This window comes from Aythya fuligula, chromosome 27 (assembly GCF_009819795.1).
Source record: "Aythya fuligula isolate bAytFul2 chromosome 27, bAytFul2.pri, whole genome shotgun sequence".
NCBI lineage: Eukaryota > Metazoa > Chordata > Aves > Anseriformes > Anatidae > Aythya > Aythya fuligula.
Genome location: NC_045585.1, coordinates 894,401 through 915,227, shown reverse-complemented (window position 1 = coordinate 915,227; position 20,827 = coordinate 894,401). Strand labels below are relative to the sequence as shown.

The following is a 20,827-nucleotide window of genomic DNA, read 5'->3' as shown; positions in this document are numbered from 1 at the left end:
CAGAGGCAGCTGCGCATGCGCACAGGGCGAAGTGAGCACAGGGAGGGGAACGAAGCGATTGCGCATGCGCAAAGCGAGCCGCGCACACTCACGCCCCCCAGCACATGCGCGCAGACGCGCGGCTCGCTTGCCGCGCATGCGCACCTCCTCTCCCCGCCGTCGCGCCGCGCATGCGCAGAGCCCGCGGGGCCATGGCCGCCTCCGGCCGTTGCTGAGGCGCCGCCGCCGCCCGGCCGCCATGAGGAGGAGGCGGCGGCGGAGCGGCCATGGGCTCGCTGAGCAGCCGGGTGCTGAGGCGGCGGCGGGGCGGCGGCTCCTCCTCCTCCTCCTCGTCGCCGGGGGCCGGGGACGGCGGCGGAGGGGGCCGAGGGGGGAAGAGGAAGCGCGGCGGGGCCGAGGGGGCCGGGGACAGCGACAGCGAGGGGGAGGCCGAGCGGGAGGAGCGGCTGCTCAACGCCCCTCGCAGGTCCGGGGGGGTTTGGGGGGCTCGGGGAGGTTCTGGGGGGCCTGGGGGTTTTTTGGGGGGTCTGGGGGCTCTTTGGGGGGGATCTGGGAGGTTATGGGGTCTTTGAGGTGTTTTTTGGGGTGTAGGGGAGGTTTAGGGAGGTTTTGAGGGTCTTTGGGGGGGTGTCCAGGGGTTTTGGGGTCTTTGAGGTGTTCTGGGAGGGTTTGGGGGGTTCTCAGGGGTTTTGGGGGCTTTGGGGGCGTTCTGAGGTCCTTTGGGGGCGTTCTGAGGTCCTTTGGGGGCGTTCTGAGGTCCTTTGGGGGCATTCTGGGGGGGTTGGGGAATTTTGGGGAGGTTTTGGGGCTTTTTTGGTGGGTTGGGGGGCGTTTGGGGGGTCAGAAATTCGGGGGTGGGTTTTGTGGGGGATTTTGAGGCCTTTTAAAGCGGCCCTCTGCAGCCTGTTTGGAGGTTTTGGGGTGTTTGAGGGTTTTGGAGGGGATCTGGGGGTATTTGGGGGGGTTCTGGGGATTTTTTTGGTGGGTTGGGGGGCCTTTTGGGGGTCCAAAGTTCAGGGGGACTTTTGGGGGGGACTTTTAAAGGGGGTTCTGGGGCATTTGTGGGGAAGGTGGGAAGGGCTCAGGGCTTCTTGGAGGAGTCTGGGGCCCTTGGGGGGGCTCTGGGGGCGTTTTAAAGGGGGGGGGGTTCTGGGGCCTTTTAAAGGTTTCCTTCTGGGGGTTGCTGCTGCAGGAACTGGAGGTGGGGGGCGCAGGGGCTGCTGCAGGGTTTGGGGCTGAGGGGCTGTGGTTGGGGGGCGTGTGGGGACCTAGTGAGGCTGCGGGGAGGTTATGCAAAAAGGGGGGGTAGGGAAAAGGGCTGGGGGAGGTTGTTGGGGAGCACCTGGGGGCAGGGACAAACTGGGGTAGGGTCAAGCTTTTTGGGAAGAAAAAAGCCCAAACTGTGAAGTGCTCTGCTTAGTGTTGTTGTGTAACAGGGGGTTTTCAAGGAGCGTGCCTCTGTCTGCTTTTCCGAGCAGGAAGAAGCTGAAAAGCACCTCCAAGTACATCTATCAGACGCTGTTCCTCAACGGCGAGAACAGTGACATCAAGATCTGCGCGCTGGGGGAGGAGTGGAACTTGCACAAGATCTATCTGTGCCAGGTGAGCTGCTGGCTTACAGCAAGGTGCGATAAAGGCGGCTAATGAAACAGTACCCAAATAACCCCCAAAATAATAGCAGTCCACACGGATGGAGGTTTTCCTGCTCCTGTCTGTTTTCCTGTGTTTCCCACTCCGCTCTCGTTGTGTGGTGGCCCCGAGCACTGTTTGTTGGGCTTTGGGAAGCAACCTCAGGGAGCGTGGCTGTGGCTCCGTGCCTGCAAACGGCTTCTTCAGCTCCCTTCTGCTGTTAGTTTTCGAACCTGCTTGCTTTAACCACGGCCTGGCCTTTGTGAAAACTGCTGGGAGTTGTCTCTTGGCGTCTGGAGAACCTGTTCTTGTCTGTTAGACGAGCAGCTGGGGGGCTCCCGTGAGGCTGCTGTCACTGCAGAGCAAGCAAAGCGCCTCCAGGAGGGGTTTGTTCGTGGAGCCCCCGCCTCGATTTGGCTTCCCTCGGGGAGGGACCCGCAGGGGCTCTGCTGTGGCTGCGTCTCCAGAGCAGCCCTCGAGCAACCTGTGGAGGTCTGTGTGAACGCCGCACGTGCTGTGCCCTGCTCTGGGTTTTGGTACGAATCGCCCAGGTTTTCTCTGTGCAGTGCTTCCTTGGCTGCTTCTCCTGGGACAGAAGTGGGGGCAAAGCTTGGAGCCTCTCGCTTGGCTGCGGCACCTGTAAAGCAGGAGTCTGGCCTCGGGAGCAATTTATTTGGAGCCAGAAGAGGAAACAGCTCCAGGTGCTCTACCTGAAGATGTGTGTGCCTCTCTGCTAGCTGCAGCCAAACAGTGCAGGGCTCTGAGCTACGAGGAGGTGTCAGGGTGAGACACTCAGTGGCTGGGTGCAGTTTTCCTGGTGTCACAAATGACAGCAGGAGTGAATTCTGGCTTTTTTTTGCTTTTATTAACCAAATATGGTGCAGGTACAACAATTCCTTACATCAGCCATGGTGGGAAAGTTCCACTGTGCTCTTCTAGGAGAAAGCCTTTAGTTTTGCACATGTTAGAGTGTTTTAAAGAGCATGAATGAGGGAGGAGAGCCCCAATCTCTGGATGGAAGAGAGGGTGTGCTTTGTCAGGGTGCACACAGCCCCGATTGCCAGCTCCCTTTTGATCTACAGCCAACAAAGGGAGGATGTGAGCGTGCTGAGCAGGCAGACTCAAACAGGATAGACACACTGCTGGTTAGTCCTTTGATAGTTATGGGTGGTTTTAATTGTTGTTGTGGTTCTGTTGGTGCTATAGCACAAATCCATGAAGCTGCTCCTCAAAACCTGGTGTGAGTGGCTGCTGGTGATGTTAAACCACGTCCTGGGTGCTTCTACCAGGCTTTGAAAGCAGCAGTGTTGTTCTGCAGAGGCCTCCTGCACACGAGGCTCCTGCAAGGAGGAACTCTGCAGTTAAGTTCCTGTTCTTACAAGTTAGGTTTGTCTTGGAGTTGAAGCTCTGTCACTAGGAAATAGTTTTGGAGGTCGGAAACACCTCTGTAAATTGCTCTTAATGAAGCTGTCTCCTCGTCTGCCTGGTTGAGCAGGCTGGCTCTGAGCGTCTCCCTGGTGTCTGAAGTTCCTGACTGACAGAGCTAAGAAATGAAGGATTACCTTTTCCTTACGCTGTTCGCTGAAATAATAAACTCTTCCTCAAAGCGAGGAGCTGCTCTGCGTGGCACAGCTGAGGTAGCCTCGTGGCTGGCGAGGTGATCCTGGCTCTGAGCGTAGCGTGGTGTGTGCCGTCAGCACTGCGGGGTGTGCTGAAGGTGTAGGAATATTTCCATCTCCAGGTAAAACCGGGTATTTGCTCCTGCCCTGAGCTGAAGCGCTGAGTTACGAGGTCAGGGAATGCGGCACGGCACAAATAGACTTTATCTTTTTGATCTCCCAGGTAAACTTCAGGGAGTGATAGAGTCTCAGGATGCGCACATCTGCCGCTGAGGACAGTCCTGAGCCCTAGTAGAGCAGTGTATTTCACTTCATTTGGACGGAAACCAATCAAATTCTAGTTTTTTATGCCTTGCGCTTTATCATAAAGGTATATTTCCATAAGTGGTGTGTGTGTCTGTCCTTGGTACGAGACTACAGCCTTCTACATTAATTTGGATGTCTTGCATGCTTTTTTTTTTTTTTTTTTTCTTTAATACCCAAACTGGCGTTCCCTGATGCCTGCAGGCTTTGTTGCCCACCGGTAACATTAAGGACTTAGTTCTTGGACTAATTATATCCCCATCGGTGCTGTGGTTTGTAGGAGAAATGCTTATGTGGCTTTTCTGGCCCTCTAAAGCTCTTTACTTTGATTGTAGCCGTGCGGTCCAATTTCTCTGGATGCGTTTTCACTTTCAGAAATAAAGCAATTACACGTAGCCCTTTCTCGAGTGTGCCGGAATGTTTCAGCTTGTGAAATGTTCCCCTAATGCCTTTTGTTTGGCGTAGAGGGAAACGGGAACGGTTTGGGTTCTGTGCTGCTGTGGGTGTTTTAATCTGAACGGAATCTCTTAGCTGAGGTCTGTATCTCTCGTCTCCCCTCCTGTAGTCAGGCTACTTCTCCAGTATGTTCAGCGGATCATGGAGAGAATCGAGCATGAACGTCATAGAGCTGGAGATTCCTGACCATAATATTGATGTAGAAGGTAAGGGGGAGCCTTTATCTTCACCTGAAGGTAGCAGTTAGCTTGAATTTGACAAATAGAATGAAAATTAAACCCAGAAATTTAAAACTATCAGAAACTTGAGAGAGAGAGTGCGGTGCTCGTTTGGTTTTGAGCTGAATTTGGGTCACGGGTAGGGCTGAGCTCACGTTGGTGCCTGCTGCTGAGGAGCTCGCCTTGGTGTTTGGGCAGCAGGGAGCTCTTGAGAACAAGGTACGTGACTTGTGGGAACCCCAGTGGTGGAGCACATCGCCTCCTCGTCTGCCAGCTCCTGAAAAGCTCTTGAGTGGAGTGCTGGCAGGGGACAGAGGCGAGCTGACAAAACGTTTTCCTGCGCTTCCGAGACCTGTGGAGTGAAGCAGCAGAGTTTTTTTCAGAAGAACTGCAGAGAAATGTTTAACGTGATAGGAATATCTCTGTGTAACGCTGCTGATCGATTGCACGGAGGGATCGTGAGGTGTAGGTTCTTCTTATCTGGCTTTATTGCTCTCTGCATTGCTCCGTGACATGACGTGGCAGCTATTTTGGGATGGATATTTTGTTGAGACAGTGAAATGGGCCGTATTTCATTAGTTAATGGTGTGTTTTGTGTGTACCGTGTGTGTGTGTGCTTGGCTGGTAAATATTAGCTTTTTAGCTAAAGAGCAAATAAGTATGGTCGTAGAGAGCATGCACTCGAGTGCCGTGGTTGTATTTCAGGCTTCTTTCAGCTCTCCAGGTTCAACGTCCTGCATTTGTCTGACAGCTGTGCTTTTTTTCAGCTCTACAGGTGGCTTTCGGCTCACTGTACAGAGACGATGTGTTAATAAAACCCAGTCGAGTAGTTGCACTTTTAGCAGCAGCCTGCATGCTGCAGCTTGTAAGTAATAAATGCGCGGTGTTTGTGTGCTCTCCTGTCAGACAAACAGCTCGTAACACACACACACACGTCCTGTTTCAGCCAGATAAACGCATAATTCTCGTATAATAAGTGGAAAAGAAAGCCAAACACAATGCCCTGGTTTTGTTTCAAAACTCTGTGGCTGAGACTCGGTTGGAATATTAAGTGAGATTTGGAGGAATCGTATCTGGAGATAGATTAAAGTAGGTTTTCCCAGCTCATTTGTTCTGCCCTGGAGGTATTCATCAAGCTGTTCTTCCAAGTGAGAGAGCCTCGAGAAAAACTTAAGCTGTTTTTCTGGGGAATCATCTAGATAACGCTGCACAGGTCACTGTGGGGCGTGTGATTTGGGTAAATAGCTCAGGCATGAAAACTCATATGAACTGCATAATCTCTTGCGCTTCCTGTTTGGAAAATTACACCTTGAATATTTGTGGTTATTTTTTTGTCTCCACAGGATGGCTTAATCCAGCAATGTGGTGAAACGATGAAGGAAACCATTAATGCAAAAACTGTGTGTGGTTATTATAATTCAGCAGGGACATACGGGTTAGACTCTGTGAAGAAAAAGTAAGAATTTACTTTCTCCCTGCTGCTTTGTACGCTGCTAATTAGAATTGTAAAGTTACAAACAGTAAAATAATGTTACCTTGTTTTTTTTTAAAGCTGTCTGAATTGAGCTCTGCTCATCCCATTTAGTTTTCCAGTTTCTACTACAATCATCTACCTTAAAATTACTGTAGATTGTAGTAGATCGATTGCCCTGTGCTGTAAATGAGTTGATTACTGAAGCATATTAGTAAATACAATCTATTTTATCTTCAGTGTAGCAATAAAATAGTATTTGTGATTATAGACCGCTTTAGAGCGAAGCTGCTCTGATATTAAAAATGGAAGGTTAACTTTATCTTAATTGGGAGGGATAAATACGTGGTTGGGAGCAGAGTGCTGAGGTTAGAGCTAACTGCTGCCTTCTGCTGTGAATCAGGGCTTTTTGTGGTAGTTTTTGAGTTCTTAAATTTTGAGTTTAGCTTTTGCTGTACCCTGGGGAACACTGATCCAGTGGGTGGCATCCCTGCTGTGCGAAATCAGGTGTCGTGATCTAGAGGAGCCCAAGCAGCTGTTGCAGAAATGTTGGTGTGTGTAGGAAAAAACCAAAGGCACTAATTCCTTGCTTTTAATCCAGGTGCCTTGAATGGCTCTTGAATAACCTGATGACTCACCAGAGTGTTGAGCTCTTCAAAGAACTCAGGTATTCAGGCTTCAGTTAACTTTCAGTCATAAAGTACATTTTTTTTTTTTCCTGAAGTATATATTACTGCACATAACTTCCTAGGCTATTGACGCTTATTACCTAACTTTTCTTGTCTTTGTGCTGTTTCACAGAACTCTTACAATGTTTTTTTTTTTTTTTTCAGCATAAACCTCATGAAACAGCTGATCAGCTCTTCAAACCTATTTGTAATGCAAGTGGAAATGGACGTGTATACTGCCCTCAAAAAGGTACTCAGCAGAGGGTTGTGCTCCTGCATCAGCTGCTTTATGAAGCTGATGGTTTTAGTCCTTTTGGTATTTAGTGCAGGTATTTAAGGGGGCATCACAAAGTCTTTTAGGAACGACTGCATCATGAAAATATCACTTTGATAATGAATATATTACTTCTTTTAAAAGAAGTTCTCCAATGGGCTTACTGAGTTTGTCTGTTTCACCTAGTGGATGTTCCTTCAGCTAGTGCCTTCTTGGAACGGGTCTCTGAAACAACTCCTGTCCGAAGCTGATGCCTGGTTTGCCAAGCGCAGGAAAGGTAGGACGGGTGGATTGCCTGTGTGGCCTTGGGCTGCTGCAGACGTGGGCTAGAAGTAAAATGTGACAGCCTGCCTCTGCCTCCAGGCTTTCCCCTGTTTGCTCTGGGAAGGCTCATCTCTGCCAGCAGCCAAAGAATCATGGGCTGGTTTGGGTTGGAAGGGAGCTTACAGATCATCCTGTCCAGCCCCTGCCCCCAGTCCCTGCCCCCAGCCCCATGCAGCCTGGCCTTGAGCACCTCCAGGGCACCCACAGCTCTGGCAGCCTGTCCCAGTGCCTCACCTCCCTCACAGCAAAGAATTCCTGCATGATACCTAATCTCAACCCACCCTCTTTTAGTTTAAAGCCATTCCCCCTTGTCCTGTCACCACAGTCCCTGACAAAGAATTCCTCCCCAGCTTTCCTGCAGCCCCCTTTAGGTCCTGGCAGGCTGCTCTAAGGTCTTACTGGAGCCTTCTCCTCCAGGCTGACCAACCCCAGCCATTTCAGCCTGTCTGCCAGACCAATCAATTAAAACCCAAACAGAAATAGGAGCTGGAAGATACTTAGGAAAGCAAGTTGTAATCTGGGTGTGTTGCCTTGCAGATTTTGAGGATGACATTGCGTTCCTGGAATCAGAGCAGGGGAACGCGTTCCTGTCGGTGTTCACACACCTGAGGCTGCAGTACATCATCAGTGACCTGGCATCGGCACGAATTATCGAGAGAGACTCCCTCATACCCTCAGGTGAGCGAGCACCCAGCTGGTCGAGTTCCCTGTGCTTCTCGTCTGCCTTCCCCGGAGTAACCGGGGAGATCCGGGTGCGCTGCCTTGCCTCATCGCTTCCCGGTTGGTCTTCAAAGCCTAAATTGTGGCTGCAGACTCAGCAGAAGCTGCATATTTACATGCATAAAAGTCTTAATAGGCGCATACGTAGGTGTGTTAAGTGTTCTGTCAGGTTATCAGAATGTGCTGTAATCAATACTCGGTGCATTACCAGGGTTTAAGTGACTCCAGAGACCCAGATGTGGAAAGAAAAATCCTTTTAAGAGAGCAAAACTTGCTGTAGCTCAGTTGTTTTCTAGCCAGTGTCTTTCTAAAAAGAGTTGGGCAGTTTTTAATAGGTTTTGGAATAATTCCTGGTGATGAAAACAAAAACACAGGACACTGTAAGCTCTTCTCCCATCTCAAAAGGCAAATGGTACTTGCTAGCAGATATTCAGGATATTTTTAAAGGAGAAAGGGCAAGTAACTCCTCTGCTCTTGGTTTTTTCTTTTTGCACTTTGCCTGGTGTAAGTTATATCCCATCTCTAGACCCCGGTGCTTTTTGAAGCCTGTAGAATGGAAATCCACGTACATGTTGCTGTAGCTTCCTGCTGATAACATTATCAGTGGATACCAAGCAATCAAAAGGCCCCCTCTCGCCTTGCTGCTGAAGTCTGAGCTCACAGGCAGGCTTTGCTCTTGGAGGCTGCACAAACCTGGCTGCTGACGGACAAATAAAGCTGGAAACGAGTTGCCAGGTTGGGGTCTCGCTTGGAAATGCCCTCCCACTTTCATTCCTGTCTTTATCCTGTGAAGCAGCTGCCCCCTCCCCACGTTTTTCTTCTCGGTTTAACGTGCTCCCTGTAGCAGTGGCCTTCTGATGCTCTGCCTTGGAATTTGCCTCCTTGTATCTTTGTTCCATATTTCATTCTATTTTCTTATCATAGTTGATTTCTAGCATTAAATTTTGCTTCTTAACTCCAGGACAGGTTTATTTTCCCTCTGTTTCTTTTATACAACTTTGATTTTTTGTGTCTGCCCCCGCTCTACCTGTCCATTCACCTGCACCTCAGTGTGTCTGGAGGTGCAGGTGCCAGATGTCAATTAAGGCCGCTTTATTGAGCTGTTTATCACTCTTCATTATTTGCACCCCCTTGACATCCGCGTTCTTTCTGTCCGTGCTTGTAGCCCTGGGCTTTCTCTGGGCTTTTGCCACCCGTAAATATTTAACCCGTCCTTCAGTTCCACTGCTCCTTTCCTGTAGAATTAAAAGGATTTCTTGATCTCAGTCTGGCTCCCTCCTTCATGCCTCCACGGATGGCAGCACCGTGATACCTCGGTGCCAAAACGGGCTCAGTGGGGTGTTTGTTGTGAAGCCTGCTGGCCTGATCAAATTCTTTGACCCTTCTTAAATGATTTGACCCTTTCCTTGTCACTGAGATGACGCAGCGAGCGTCCCTTTACTTGCTCTGCCTCCCTTGTGCTGCTGCATCCTGTCTTCTGCCAGAAATAATGGTTTAGTCGCTCTTCTAGCTGGCAGTCTTCCCTCACCAGGCAGCTTTTGATGGAGTGGATGTGGACATTTGCTGCTGCCTGAAGGCTCTGGCTTTCCCTGCCCCAGTTCTGGCTCGGGTTAATACCTTAAGAGATGGAGAAGAGACTTGTCTTCTACCTGAAACCTGACAAAGTAAAACTGAGCAACACGACTCGTGTGCTCCAAATGTCTCTTAAAAAGTGTTCTGGGACCAGCAGGGGGAGGCAGCGCACTTCAGAGGGCTGTGGAGAGCTGAGGGCCGGGCTGGGGACGGTTTGGTCGGTTCTGCCAGCAGGTGGGGCAGTTTTGGGGCAGCAAGTGATGAAATTTTACATTATACATAAAAAAAAATATCCGAAGAACAGATCTGTTCTTTCGTTGCGGGATATTTGATATGCCTAAGTGATTTAGGAAGCAAATACGATCCACCCTGCTAAGTGCTTTTAAGATTGATGTTGGCAGAGGTTATAATGCAGCTGCAAAACATCTTCGTTCTGTAACAAAAGATAAAACGGTGTTGGGTGATGACCCCGTAAGCCTTCACCTGCTTTACTGATGACACGGCAGAATTGCGGACCACTTGTGTGTGAAGTGGCTCTGTCGGCTTGTGAGTAAGAAAGAAAACCAGAAAAACAATAAAACAGAACCAGAAATCTGCCAGCGTCAGGCTGGAATTCCTTCTCTTCGTGTTGCTGTTACCATTTCCCAGAAGGGCAGTGCTCAGCCTTTCCTTAATGTTCTTCTAGGGATAAGTAATCGTCTCCACACAGAACCAGCAGCCAGCTTTCTGTGCATGTCAAAGCAAGAGCAATCCCTAAATCATTACAGTTTTAATTGCAATTGTGAAGCCGATTGCTTGTGCCTAATGAAAAGCAGAAAGCAATTTTCGTGTAGTCACAGGGAAGGAGAGAACAAAATGTTTACATTTTCAGGGCTGTGATAAATGCTGCAGCAGGGGCTTGGACGCTTGGCAGTCGCACAGAGGGAAAGGCAGCTGATAGGTTTTGAGTGTGTGGTTAGTGCAGGCAGAGTTTCTGGTGTTTGCTCTACCTCTGATTATTAATTTAAGAACAAAAAGCCTGAATTCCAAGGGAGCTGGGAGCACGGGAGGGAAGAACAACAAACCCTGCAGCTCTCTGCGTGCACGATGAAGTCTTGCTGCTGGGCTCGGTGCTTGAGAGCCCTTGTGATCCGTTGATCTCCCTCCTTGCAGCCAAAACCTGTAGTAAGACGAGGAACTTTTGCTCATCAATTAAAAGAGGCTCGGATAAGTCTTGGTGGTGCCCTCTCGAGCAGAGAACTAGCGGGCAGCGTGGGGGTGGTTGTGTTGTACCTGGGTCAGCTGCTGGCTGCTCCGTGTTGTGACGTGTGGGCCTTCTAGATTATTCCAGGCTGTTGTTCTCGGGGAGGGAAAGAAAGAAACGGCGTGGGGAGTAGTGGAAAGAAATGGTGCAGTTCCTTCTTTGTGCTCTGTACGTGCATGGAAGCTGCAGGAGGGACTGCAACACCATACCAAGGGCTCCCAGCAGGGTCTGTTCTTGTTTGTGCGGAGGGGAAGTAAGAGACAAGTCCATCGTGGGTCTGCTGGGCGAAACGTTCCTCCTTCTGTTCCACCTGGTCACATCTGAGCATTTCCTGAGCGCTGTTTTCCCTCGTAACGTTTATGAGCTGAGAGATGAGCTGCAGCTGAAACATGAGGTGGGAAAAAGAGGGCTGTATGTGTATATATGAAAGAACAGAGAGAAAATGCCCTGCCTCCTGATTTTTTTCTCCCTTTTAGTTCACTCATTCTGTTCCTTAACTGTGTAGTTCTCCTTAAGCCATTTTTACACCTTCTGTTGTACTTTTTGGTCCTGTGGAGTCCAAGTCTTGGCTTTCTAAGCTAGCGGGGCGAGGGCTGGCTTAAAACTTTGTTGGGAACATCTAAGGAGAGCTCAGCAGCGATCTCACTTCTTCCCCCTTTTATCATCTTCATCAGCTACGTGCTTCGTTCCAAGCTTCTGGTGGCTCTCGCTGTTCCTTTCATCGCAGCCCTTCCTCTGCAACTTGTTCTTGGACGTGACCTTGCATACTTGCCCCTTTTGTTATCTCGCCTGAGGACTTACACACTGTGCTTTTGGGTGCCTGTGATTCCTTGTGTGTAACTGACTCACAGACTATTCATTTGTGTTTTGCTTTATCTCGTGGTTGTAATTGCTAAGTTACCAGAGCCGATAAAACCTTCCCAGTGCGCTCAAAGCCCTGATTCAGGTTTATTCCTAGCAGAGGGCAACTTTTTCACACTATCTGGGAAGAGTCACTGCTTCCTTTCCCTTTCATTTGTTTTTCCTCTTGCTCAACTGCTGCAGAGCTGTGGTGGCAGCTCAGGAAGCAGCGCTGCACCTGATAACCTCTCGAGGTCCCTTCAAGTCTGTGGTTCTCCTTGGGGCTTGTCAGCGAGCTCCTCTGCTTGACAGGACCTCGTGTCAAGCAAAATCTACTTGCTTGCCTAATTCCTGGCAGTCACGAGTGCTCGATAAGACAAACGCTGTGCTGAGCTACTCGGTGGTAGGTGCTGGATCGTACCTGTGCTGCTGCTGCTGCTGTGGCCGGGGCCTGGAGGCGAACACCACGAGTCCCTTACTGCTGGTGGGTGAGCTCAGGCCGCTCCGTTAGCAGGCGTAAGCTTATTATTTCACTGTAACCTCATTTCTCTATTTGAAATGTTTGTGAACATCCCCCTTCCCGGCTCCGAAGACAACACCAAGCTCATTTATGTTTTTTTAATTTTAGAATGGCTGTCCTCTGTTTACAAACAGCAGTGGTTTGCCATGCTCAGAGCAGAACAAGACAATGATATTGGGTAGGTATATTACAGGATTTCCTTTATTTATTTCTTAAATTGGAAACCTTCCTCTTGTATAAACTCTGCCATGTTCAGTGTGTGGAGCTGACATTACCGAGGGGTGGGGGGAAGGATGTTTTGGTTTTAAACTGTTCTCCGTGGAGCCATTTGTTCCTCAGGCTGGCTGACCTCCTGGCCTTTACGCAGTAAATTAAAATATCTCTAGAGGTAAATGTTTGTGTTTTTTTTTTTTTTTTTTTTCTCCTGTATTTTTTCTTTTGTTGGTTTACGCTTATCTAGTTTACATTTTAAGGGTGATTTTAGGCGAAGTCCTGTGGATGCAGAAGCTGCCTTTCCTCTTCTGCTTCCCGGCTCCCTGGGCGAGGTGCACCAGCGGCTGTGGCGCGGGGCGAGCGGCCGTGCCAGCACAGAAGGCCATTTGTCCCGTCGTGCTTGTGCAGGGGTGGCTGTGTGCCCACCTCTGCTCCTGCCTCTGCTGTGCAGCGAGCGTGGGCTCGGCACCAGCAGGGCTCAGCACCCTGCTCACCTCGTTCCCGTCTCATTTCACAGCCTTCCCCCTCTGGCATCTGGCTGACCGCTCTCCCTGCCGCGAGCACCTCCAGCTTTTTCCCTCGTAGCCATCGAGGAAGCTCCACAGTGTGCCACCAGCGAGCACGTGGTGCTTTTGTGCCCTTTGGAGGTCTGCACGTGGCTGTATTTCATTCTAACTCCCTGACCCCTTGGGGTTTCTGCAGCCCCTGGTGACTTGGGCAGCGAGGCACGCTGACTTGGCGTGTATTGCACCCGTGTGGGGATCATGAGCTGTTTCTTCTCCTTCTGCTTGCTTTTTGCTGCATGGAGCAGGTTCCTAGGTGTCTTCTAAATAGCCAAACGGTGGTGAAATGCAGCGGGGCAACTTGTTCCTGCCTTTGTCTTCTGACCTTGGTTTCAGTGTGCTTTGTGGAGGACAAATGTCAGGTCAGGAAGCTGCGATGTGTGTGTTATTGCCTCTCAAACACCCACAAACAGCCTCTTCCACCCGTTCTCTTAGCCCAGCGTTTGCCGTTCAGATGAGCACGCCTGATTGCAGAGCGGGGCTTAATTTATGAATTGCATTCTGAAGAGCCTACGAGCCGGTGTCCTGACGTGAACCCAAAGGCTGTGCAGTCTGTGGCAGTGCTGCGTGGCAGTTACGTGCAGGAGGATGGGAGAGTGGTAGAAGTGAAGAGCAGGCGCTACCTGGATGCGTTTGGCAGTGAGCTATGAAGAGTTTTCCAGCTGGAGGTCAGGCCTGGGTGCCTACAGAGCGACCAGCCCCCAACAGCCCTGTTCTTAAATACCTTTAGGCTGAGGCACTTCACCCTTTAGCCCCGTGGCAGTGTCTTCCATGGCTTAATTGTGTATTGTACAGGAGGTATTTCCGTAAATTATTCTGTTCAATGTAATCATGTAGCAGGATAACAACTCCCCAGAGCTCTGGCTGGGGTCTTTTGATCGAGATCTTTAAGCAGCGGTTCTTTGGCAGCAGCAGCGCTTCAGGAAGTGGTGAAGGCCGGAGCTCTGAGCCTCTGCAGCTCCTGCAGTTTCAGATAGGGGGGTCGTAGCTGAGTTCTGGTACGCCGGTTGTCTTGGGAAGCCTTTTGCTGGTAGATCCATCAACGACTTTACGAGAAATGGGCGCCCATCAGGAAATCTGGCCTGCAGGTTGCTGACGTGCAATAAGAAACCGCAGGTAACGAGAGAGTGAGCACCGACAGTCGTCAAAACTCAGTCACAAGATAAGCTTTTTTGTGTTTGCTGCTTTTTGCTGTTAGCAGTGTGACCGTGTGGGTTGCCAGCCATCGATACGTGCTGCTGAAAAGGCAGCTCTTGCACGAGCTGAAGTGCAGCTGCCGGGGGTCACGGCGGCTCAAAACGAGAAGCGCCCGCGCTCGGCCGCGGTGCTGGCGATCTCGGTGACTCTTGGAATGCGCAGGGTGTTTTGCCAGGTCTGGTTTGTCTGGTTTTCTCTTTTGCAGCTTTTTTAAAGGCTACAACTGCAAATCTCAGGGGGAGAAGGCTGCGCTCACGGAGCAGGTACCTTCCCGCCCGAGCCTTTCATTCTGGCCTTCATCGCCGAGGTCTCTGTTGGCGGCAGCGGCCAGCGGTGGGTGAGACGAAGCGTTTCATCTCGCTGCACCTCAGCTTCTGGTGGACTCGCTGGTTTGAGGTGGCGTCCAGGTTACTGTTTGTTTAGTAGCCAGTAATGGCTCACGGTCTTTGAACATGCTGCCCTCCGGAGCCGCGTGGGAGGGAGATGTGTGCGTGCAGAGCGCTCCCCGGGACTGTGCAGTGTCTGACGAGGCTGAGTCTCGCCCGAGCTCCTGTGACTGCTTCTCTCTGCTGCTGGCAAGCCGTGCTGACACCTCTGCTGAGGTGCCTGTGGTTAAAACTCATCTCAGAGGGCAAGACATGTGGCTGTTCCTTGTGTTAAAGTAAATAGTTTGGGTGTTTATCCCACCTGTAGCTAGAGGAGGATGAAGGTTCTGGAAGGCCCTGCTTTTACCCAGCTCTGCTCCCCTTCCTCCCACAGCTCCTGCCTGTCTCAGGTGTGTTTTTTCCCACTGAGGTGAGGATGAAAACTTGGTAAATGGGACAAAATGCGAGGTCTGACTCCTGCTGAGTTGGAGTGAGGCCCCATTTTGGTACCTCACCCCGTAATTCCACCTGCTGCTTCAGAGACTGCCACTACAGTGAGGTTAGGGTGCTTTGAAATATGGGCTGTGGCTTGCTCTTCTGATAACACAGAGGAAAAGAAGATGTTCCTCTTCTGCTTTGGTAGGTTGCATTTTGAAGGACTAAACGTTTTATTCACTCTTTCAGAATTTGAGAATTTTATAGGATAATACTGGACTTTGTGCCTTTGAAATGTGGCTGCCCGAGGTTTCTTCCTTGTGCTCAAGTAGATCACTTATTTTGACTTAGCCTTTGTTCTGGGACAGCTGTGAGAGACATCTCTGAGGTCTGCGACAGGGATTGTTTTTACTCCCTTGGTCTTTTGGCAGTGTTTAAGAGGGAAATAGGATAACTTGGCTGCTCGCTAAGCGTGCAGTAGGCCAGGGGAAGTGGTTAAAGCTGGAAGTTTTGCATCTTTTGAGGCTGCTTGAGGAATTGAGGAGGGAATACTAATGTCTGTCTGAGCATTATGTACGAATGTTTTTGAAATCTGTCAGTAATTAAACAGAAATAAATCTTTTATCATCGTTACTGGATTTAGGTCAGCTACATAACCAGTTCAGCCAGACAATGTGGAAAAAGCACGCAGGAGGCTCTCGGGTGAATTTGGTTAACATGACTGGCTTATTTGCTTAACCTGTTCATAAAATACTTAATCTTCCCGGATTAGATTTTACAGAAACAGGTAAAGTTTGTTCAGAAAAGCTTGTCTGTAAAAGCTACAGCCACATTCTTGTGGTGTACACACAGTAGGAAGAAAAATGCAGCTCTTCTTCTTGCTTCTCTGGCTGACAGCATGTTGTGTGACACCGGGGGGTTACAAGCACGTGGGGGGTTGCCTTTCATTGTGATTTATATCCTCACTTTGGGCGTGTTTCATCAGCCTGACTGCAGGCCTTTCTGGCAGCGGCTGTTTATTTGGTTAGTGATGTAACCGTGTTTCACGTTCCCTGAGTACCATGCCCCTGGAAAACTGCGACTGACTTTCCTTGGGCTGGATCTGCGAGGCTAGGAAATGTGTTCGAGCACCAGTGGAAGCTGCTGGGTGAAAAAAGTCCATGTTTGTACGGGAGGGCAGAATCGAGAGGCTTGCAGCGCGCTGCGAACGCTGAGGGTAAACTTTTTTTAGACGAGTTGCATAACCAGCCAACTTGAGAAATCTTTCAGGGTGTCTCTTTGGGCACTTCTGCATCGTGCTGCTGCTGAGCCGAGCTTGCAGCTGTTGCCCAACAGCAGCACTCGGGTTGTGCGTGCGCCCAGCAAGCCAGACTGCTGCCTTCGGAAAGGGCACGTTAGGGGGGAGTGGAGAGCGTAATTTATTACAAGAGCTAGACACAAAATGTCCTTATCTGGAGTGGTTCTTTTGTAAAGTCCTGCCTAACCGAGGCGTAACAACCCCGTCTCTGTTGCAGGTTTGAAGTAGTTTGATGTTTGTGGGGTAACTTGGGTAGGAAAGGACCCTGAGAAGTCACCCGCACAAAGCCTCTGCTCAAACCAGGGGCGGTTGTGTGGGGTCAGCCCAGGTCACTCAGGCCTCTTCAGCTTTCCCATGCTGAAGTAACAAACAAAGCTGTTCGAATCGCCTTAAAGATGAACTGTTTTTTTTGTTTTTTGCAGGCCTCAAGAAATAAATAAAGAGGAACTGGAAGGAAACAGCATGAGGTGTGGTAGAAAGCTTGCAAAGGACGGTGATGTAAGTACGGCGTGCGGCTTAGTTAGTGCATAGCTGACATGTCTCAGACATGTTAGGTATTTTCAAAACACGTAGGTCTTAATTGTCAACCTGCATCAAGAAGGTGGAATGGAGGTGAAAGAAATTCCTTTGTTCTTCCTAGAAGGCCGAAAATGCTTGTTGTGTGTGAGATGAGTAAGGAGTTAGTGTCTTAATTGTGCTGGTGCGCTGCAAGCAGGCCCATGTTTGGAGAAACTTGCAGTGTGTGAGGAGAGGGAATGTTGCCGTGACTTGTCATCTGGGACTCGTAAAATGCACGTGGCTAAAATAGAGCCCTGTTCACTAATGCCTTTTCTTTGGAGTGGGAAAGGAAGCTTTCTAGATCTGACGTGTAAAAGCCCGAGTCAGAACCCCTGTGCGTTCCTTCTGTGTGCGTGTCTTTAGGTAAAAGGTCTTGAGGAAAAGTCTGAAGGCACTGAACTTGAGGGTGTCGCGCTCAAAGGAGCGCTTTGGGTGTGAACGGGACCTGCAGCTAAGTGCTGTGCAGAGCTGCGGCGCTGGTTTTGAGGACATAGAAGCATTTTGTGTGTGTTTGTGCAGCATGCTTTGTGTGTCTGGAAGGCAGCTGCTGCTGAACTCATCTCCCAAGTCATCAGTCTGCCCGGGCTGCCCGCTGACACCTGATGTTTCGGGTGGCTGTTCACAAGGCTCCTCTCAGTTTGAGAACCCCGTTCCCACCTCTGACCTGATGGCAAGCAGCTCGTCCTCTGCCTGTCGCAGCAAACGCTCAGCCTGCTTTGTTCTCTGCTTCTGTCCTTCAGTACTGCTGGCGATGGACTGGCTTCAACTTCGGCTTCGACCTCCTGGTTACGTACACCAACCGGTACATCATTTTCAAGAGGAATACGCTCAATCAGCCATGCAGCGGGTCAGTCAGCCTGCAGCCTCGGAGAAACATAGCCTTCAGGTAACAAAGAGCCAACAATTCAGACCCTGTGGTGTGTGCTAAAACCTGTTGCCTCAACCAAGTTTTTCCATCTGTGCTTGCGTTTAATTTTGCTGCCATGAAGTTGGTTGTGTTTGAAAATGGTATTGTCTCCTTGGGAGAAACTTTGTGCTGGAAGGACAGAATTCTGGAAAACTAAGTAACGTAACTGTTGTTATATCCTTAGGTTACGGCTAGCCTCTTTTGATAGCAGTGGGAAAATTATTTGCAGTAGAACAACGGGGTATCAGATCCTAACCCTAGAGAAAGACCAGGTATGTTTGTCGATTTTTGAGCTGTTGAACTTGAATTGCAGAGTCCAAGGCATTTAAAAAAAAAAAAAAAAGCTGAGAATTTGAGAATTCAAGAGTGCTTTTGAAGAGCTGCTGTTCTTTTTGTTGCTGATGTGGAATGTAAAGTACTGCTTTTATAGGAGTGGAAGATCAAGCTAATGCAGGAAGTGTAAGTAGAGTAGGATATTGTGGATTTCATTAGTGCTGATATAATGAAATTAGTTCCCATGGTGCTGCTGAAACTACCTGCTGCTGGTGTCGTGCTCAGATGGCAGCTCGCTTTCCCAGACTTCCAGCACTGGTGCGATTACCCTTCTGAATAATAGGTCCATCAGACTGCTGCTTATTTAGAGGCAAATCTGGAGTTTATTTAAGGAGACTTGTATTGTAAACTGAAGACTGTTAAAAGAATGTCTGTATGTTGTTCAAGGGTGGTATTTATTATTCTATGCAAGAAAAAAATAAACAGAAACCTCAGAGAGGACTTTTCTTAAGAAAATATACCCGTTTTGCTACCGCCGAGCCAATTCTTAGAGTAAAACAAAAAGAATTCAAACATCAAACTAGTTTGCTTTACAGAACAGGCTGTTAAGGATTGCCTGGTTTGTTAAATTGCCTGAAACCGAGAGTGGTAGAAGTGTCTCCAGCTTACTGGAAGTCTTCTCAGCCACTTGCAGTTTCGTTATGCCTGATGCGGAAGGATGGCAGCACTGGGACAAAGGACAAAGGCTTACAACCATTTTGAGAACATCTTATCAGTGTTACTGTTATAAAATATCTGCTGAAAGGGGTGATTATCTTGATTATTTTTTTTAATATTTTGATCTTTTTATACACAGTCATTAAAATTTATAGAATGATTGTTAGCATCCATCTTGTGTGCTCTTTGTACTTCCTTCTAAGGGAAGTTTTTGCTCGCTGTACAAACACCCTTTGTGTTTGCTTTACAGGAGCAGGTGGTAATGAACCTGGACAGCAGGCTGCTGATCTTCCCACTCTACATCTGCTGTAACTTCTTGTACACGTCGCCGGAGAAGAAGACTGACAGTGAGGCACTGCTGGAAAATTTGGAAAGCTGAGACCTCTTCAGTGGAACATAGTAGCACTCGTAGGACTCCGTATGCCTGCTTTAAGTTAATGCCCTGCTGACGCACAGAGCTTTGACAACAAAAAGGCCTTACACTGTAGCAAATGATACATGGCCTTAGTATACTCCTATGCATATCTGAAGATAAGACCAGAAGTGATATAGGCCAAAACTAGTTACCCTGTATTCGTTTTTGTTTCTGTTCTGCATTTTCAGACAACAGCCATTCCATGTTTGAGAGGTGTTCCACTCTTATTTTTTTCTGGGTAAAAACTGAGCCAAATTGGAAATAGGGAATTTGTGTGAATGACGTCGCTAACTTACCTGTCAAATTCTAAGCACGCGCTGTAGGATGTATGGTTAGTTAGTGTGATGGGTTTATTCTTTTTTTTTTTTTTTTTTTTGTTTGTTTGTTTGTTTGTAAGTAACTGGTTTGTAAATACCAGGTCCATATTCAGCTTGCTTTTCTGGTCCTTTCCTTTTCCATGAGGGCCAAATACATCTGTGTAGTGGATGCCTGTCAACTTCTGTTAGTTATTTAACTGGACAGACTTTCAAACCTGCTTGTTTTTTAAGCCATTACTGCATCTCGTATAGATACTTCTCTTTCTTGTTTATCTGCCTTTTTTAATGTTTCAGCAAAACTTTCTCTTCCTGTTTTTAGCATGTGAATTTGCAAATTTGCTCATAAAGGAATTTTTTTCCACCTACTGAACGTAATCTAATGTACTAAGCATCATTTGAGTCTGTTACACAGCAGCAGCTTTCAGCTAGGGTTCTGCTGAATCCTTCCTGTACTCACATAAACCAAATACCAATTTTTAAACTTTTTTTTTTTTTTTTTTTTTTTTTTGTGACTTGTTTTAACTGTTACATTGGGAATATATCCCATTTTAGCTCAGGAACTTGTGACCTTTGAGTGCCTTTTGAGTAGTATGTGTTCACACAAACTTCACATCAGTTAAGCAAGGTCACAGGATCCGAAGTAAGAGCTGGGAACAAGGGATTCACTTTGAGTTGGTTTCATGAGCGAGTCAAGTATAAGAGGTACACTGTGTTTGTTTCTCGTGTGTGTTGGGTTTTGTTTGACTATTACAGTTTTGAATTCTTACATCAGGATTTTTGGACTCAAGGTGGGAATTTTGCCTCTTTAGTAGCCTATTTTTTTAATGTCAGAAAAGTATAAAACCATTTGTACTTTATAACAAGGATGAAATTATTAGGCACGATGGAGAAACGTGGCAACTTGTCAATAAATGACTTGAAGTGGAAGACTCACTGGTGTCTGTCCTTTTGTGCCAGGAATTGTATTTTTCTATTAGACTCTTCCTGTGGAAGCGGCTCTCCATCTAATCTTGCGTTCTCTCTCTTATTTCTTTGGACAAGGAGCAGAATTTTAAGGCTTTCATCTGCTAGAGCATCAGACTTCGGTTTTAGATGCTTTGAGCACTTTAGTAAAAAGCTTTTAAAACCATCACTGATTCAGCAGAAGGAAATCTGGGCTGCTCGTTACTGCCGGAAGAGAACAGGTTCGTTAAAATACCTGCTTTTCCAGGCCTGGCTGGTGGGTTGAGCTGCCCGAGGGCTCCTGCTCTGTGCTGAGGGCTTGCCCCGCTGCAAGGTGCAGGACCGGATCCTGCTCTGCCCGTACGCCTGCTGGCTCCTGGGGCTGGTTGCACCCGCTGCCCTGCCCGCCTGGCGGGCGGCGAGATGGGGCAAGAGCTCGCCTGAGATGCACGTTGATTTCTTTTTCCAGACATTGATGACTCCATCCCTTGATCTACAGGTCTCCGGGTCCCACCTCCACCCTCCTGGCTGTGTTGGGACTGTCAGGGTGAAGAAATCCCTGCCCAGCACTGTCCTTTGTCCCAGGGGATAGGGTCAGGGCTTGGGGATGGGGCTGGTGGTGCAGGTGCCCTTCCCAAGGGGTTGCTACGGACTGGCAGGAGCACAGAAATCCAAACACAGCACAACTTAGCCCAGAAAATGGGTGTGGTTTTTTTTCCTCTCTTTTTTTTATTTGTCACTGACTAGGAGCAGCAATCGTGGCAAAGGGGA

General features: G+C 48.7%; 1 protein-coding gene across 1 annotated transcript; it reads left to right on the top strand.

Annotated features, from left to right (window-relative positions):
* The first annotated feature begins 249 nt into the window (after positions 1–249).
* GMCL1 (germ cell-less 1, spermatogenesis associated) lies at positions 250–19,615 on the top strand. The gene is made up of 14 exons (XM_032204101.1): positions 250–466; positions 1,479–1,602; positions 4,117–4,213; positions 4,993–5,090; positions 5,569–5,681; positions 6,298–6,363; positions 6,530–6,614; positions 6,825–6,915; positions 7,500–7,640; positions 11,966–12,035; positions 16,350–16,425; positions 17,226–17,371; positions 17,577–17,664; positions 18,633–19,615. Exons 1-14 carry the CDS (start codon positions 267–269, stop codon positions 18,759–18,761), a joined length of 1,524 nt encoding a protein of 507 aa, XP_032059992.1. The 5' UTR covers positions 250–266; the 3' UTR covers positions 18,762–19,615.
* The last annotated feature ends 1,212 nt before the right edge of the window (positions 19,616–20,827 follow it).